The sequence below is a fragment of the Ascochyta rabiei genome, chromosome 1, assembly GCF_004011695.2.
Source record: "Ascochyta rabiei chromosome 1, complete sequence".
In the NCBI taxonomy this organism is placed as follows: domain Eukaryota; kingdom Fungi; phylum Ascomycota; class Dothideomycetes; order Pleosporales; family Didymellaceae; genus Ascochyta; species Ascochyta rabiei.
The window spans coordinates 2,689,525-2,692,805 of record NC_082405.1 but is presented as its reverse complement, the minus strand read 5'-3'; the positions used below and the strand labels follow the sequence as shown (position 1 = coordinate 2,692,805).

At 53.1% G+C, this 3,281-nt stretch overlaps 1 protein-coding gene across 1 annotated transcript, besides 1 other annotated feature; it reads left to right on the top strand.

The window, feature by feature from the left end:
* Window positions 1-589: 589 nt before the first annotated feature.
* Window positions 590-618: a tandem repeat.
* A 1,519-nt stretch (window positions 619-2,137) lies between these two features.
* Window positions 2,138-3,039, top strand: EKO05_0000789 (uncharacterized protein; the record flags this gene model as incomplete). Its single annotated transcript, XM_059635501.1, has 2 exons — window positions 2,138-2,167; window positions 2,293-3,039. 2 exons carry the CDS (start codon window positions 2,138-2,140, stop codon window positions 3,037-3,039), a joined length of 777 nt encoding a protein of 258 aa, XP_059491484.1.
* Window positions 3,040-3,281: the final 242 nt, after the last annotated feature.

Genomic DNA, 3,281 nt, shown 5'->3' with positions numbered 1-3,281 from the left:
GTCGCGCGACCTCTGCTGCGATAGGCTCCAACACGGTGCTAATCATGATGATCGTGGAGGCAGCACAAGCCTCCTTGCTTGTGAACCCCACGCAACTTGTTATGGCCGCACTCTCTAGCGAGCTATGCATAGCCCGCAGTGAAGGTGCGTGCGTCGTTGCGTGGGTGTATTGTTGCCCGTAGGCGCGGATCCGCTTGCGATTCGGTACAAACGAGGGCGTGTGAAAGAGTAAGCCGAAGATAGCCTCGTGCATAAGATGATGAAATTCACCATCGTGCCATGGCGTGATGGAACAGGAATGGACGGGCGGAGAGCTGAGGTTGCGCGAGGGCTCGGCGAAAAAGCGAGCCTCGGTCCCAGCTGCTCGCATCGAGCAGACGACTGTTTCATTGTAACAACGCTCCAATGTATGATAGACGACAGGCGACGACGGTCACATTTCGACTGACAAGCCATGGGGTGCGCACGTTGCTCCAGCAAGGCTCAAGTCACACCATTTTGGTTGCTTTCTCGCCCTGGGTTTTACGCCAAGTTTCATACACATGAACCTCCAGATTGGCGACAACACCACGAATGCTTGGCTACAAAATCAGCCTCGCCTTGTCTCAACCTCAGCCTGCATTCGTTTGAGTCGCCGCCCGTAGCGGCATTCGATTGACGATCACAGTGCGCTTACGAGGTTGATGCGTCTCAGAGGCAATGCTGAACTGGGATGGGGCTCTGGTCGACTACAAAAGTACCGAAAACACACACGAGGGAGGATGACTTGGTAATTGGTGATTCGTGTAATCGCCGTGTTCAGCCCCGCATGCTCTTCAGAGAGCTATTAGCCCTGGTACCGCTAGTTAATACGACTATCAGTGTCAAGATTCAAGCCGGTGCATGGCATTCACCAGAACTGCCCATGGGCAAGAAGCATGCCACCGAAGAGGCCTGGTGTGCGCTGATCAGAAGCCATTGTGCATTTCCATCTCACAGTGGGACTTCCGGAAGGCTAGTCTTCCACGAAACTATAGCCTAGAAGTGCACGGCAAGCACGGGCAAGGTGCATGTATGCAGTTGCTCTGTTGCTGGGGGCTTTGGCAGTGGTGTTCAGCTGCAAGAGAAGGAAGCCATGTGGGTCGGCCGGTTTTAGTTCAATTCGCGTCCGGTGAGCAGCTGTGGAACGAACATGTCCATGTTCGGCCATGCATCCCCGCACCACCTACAGTCAAGTCGGCCGACTTACAGTTCGTTCCTATCTGCTACTCAATCGTATCTGAAAGCACAGGGGTGACTCTATCGAGCCTTCCCCATGCTCGCCCACGTGCCGCCTTAGCGTCGTAGCCAACGCACGCTTGTCTAGACATCAGTGATCATCCTCGCCCATGACCCTTTCTTGGAACTTCAGGACGACTACTTCCGCGCCTCCTTCAAGTACTTCGCGCACTCAAGGTCAACAACGTGTTTGCTGTGGCAGGATTGATTGCGGCACGTGGTACAAGTTCTCTTCCATGAGAAGGTACCATGCATCAACACGCCGAAGCAGTATTGACCAGATCAACAATCCATACGTTTGTGACATTCTTGGCTGCCTACGAGAACAGCAGAAGGCCCTGCTGCAGCCATCGGTGATGCTGATGTACAGTTGTTCGCGCCTGTCGTGGTGCAGTGCCACACACAGAAGTCACTTTCAATCATTACGCCGTTTCGTAGCTTCAAGAATACAGTCACGGCCAGTGCTCCGACACTTCTCAATTGCGGTCATTCCCACGACTATGCCACGTTCTTGAAACCTCGTCTTGCTCTACACAGCCTCTCCTCGCTTTCCTACACCTTCTTCAACCCAGGTGAAGGCCACAGCGACCGACGACTTCCAGCGCAATGTCTGCTTCATCTCGGCATGTGTGCACCGACTTTCATTTCATCTTCACTTCATCGGATCCGCGCCTAACTGGCTTTTCGATGCCTGCGCGCCAAGCTCGCACACTCTTTTACACTGGATCGCAAACCGTCATCACCTCTTGTCTACACCACTACCACCCTCTTTTTTTTTTGACGAGGCTCGAGTTGGAACCGCATCGATACACCTACGACCAGATAACCGGCAATTCAAAACCGTTCCCGGCTTCGTTTGCGCATAAAAAGAAGATCCAAGATGCTGGACATCATAGCAGACGAGACATGGGTAAGACGTTCCTTAATTTCTTCTGCGCCTAAGACCTCGCCAGTCTGCGCCCTCGATTTCTCGTCGGTGGTCTGTCTGCTTGTTCACTCCCAAGGGTAATAGTTCACTGACACCACGGCACACAGCTGCTGCCGATTCTCCCAGATGAGATCGTGACCGAAATCGCAGCCGTCATCGACGAACCAGAAGACTTGGGCCACTTTCGTCGCGTCAACAAGCGCTTTAATGCAGCCACGAAGTATGTCCTGGGCAAGCGGATCGCCAACGACTTCACGGTCTACCCAAGGCATGCCAGCATGAAGGCTCTGCTCACGGCAGTCCGAGACGATGGAGTGGCGAAGTACATACGCAACATCACGCTACTGGCAGAGGGTCTGAAACAACATGAGTACGGCTACATCTGGGCTTGGGAGGACCTGCAGATCTGGGCCGAACTCACAATCACCGAGAACGACATCAAGACAATCCACGAAATCAACGCCGCTCACGCCAACGACGTCATTGAGAATTGCGACTTCATCATCACAGGCCATTATCGATCGATGCTCACCACGCTACTACGGCTTCTTCCAAACCTTGCGACTATCACTATTCGTAAGCTTCAGCCCGGCGAGCAAATTCCTGGCTGGTCTGGTACAAAGCTTTTCAAGGACCTTTCCTTCCACCACGATCGTCTTGATACGCGCAAGATCCTCTACGGCGATTGGCAGTATGATGTTACCCACCGCCGCATCACTCATTATAGAGACGAGTTCGGTGACCTCATCTGCGAGCCGGACGCTGGTCCTCAGGCCTCCTTCGTCGACGACTTGAAGGCTGCTATGAGTACCAGTGGTACTAAGGCGAGGCCAGTTTGGCATCCTGTGGTCTGATATGAGACTCTAGGGCTCACAGGTGCGTGCCTACGATCTCAGGTAGATCCGTTGTTGTGGAAGAGAAACCCAGACGTACCTCAGACACAATTTGAGGCGCAGTGTCGATTGCGAAGCATCCATGGAGTTGCATCGACTTGGAAATCAGCCTGGATCTTCATCAGAGGCATTTCTAACCATTTCTTCAACTTGACCATCCACTGACTTCTCAAAGTTGACATCTCCCCGTTGCCTTTGATTGT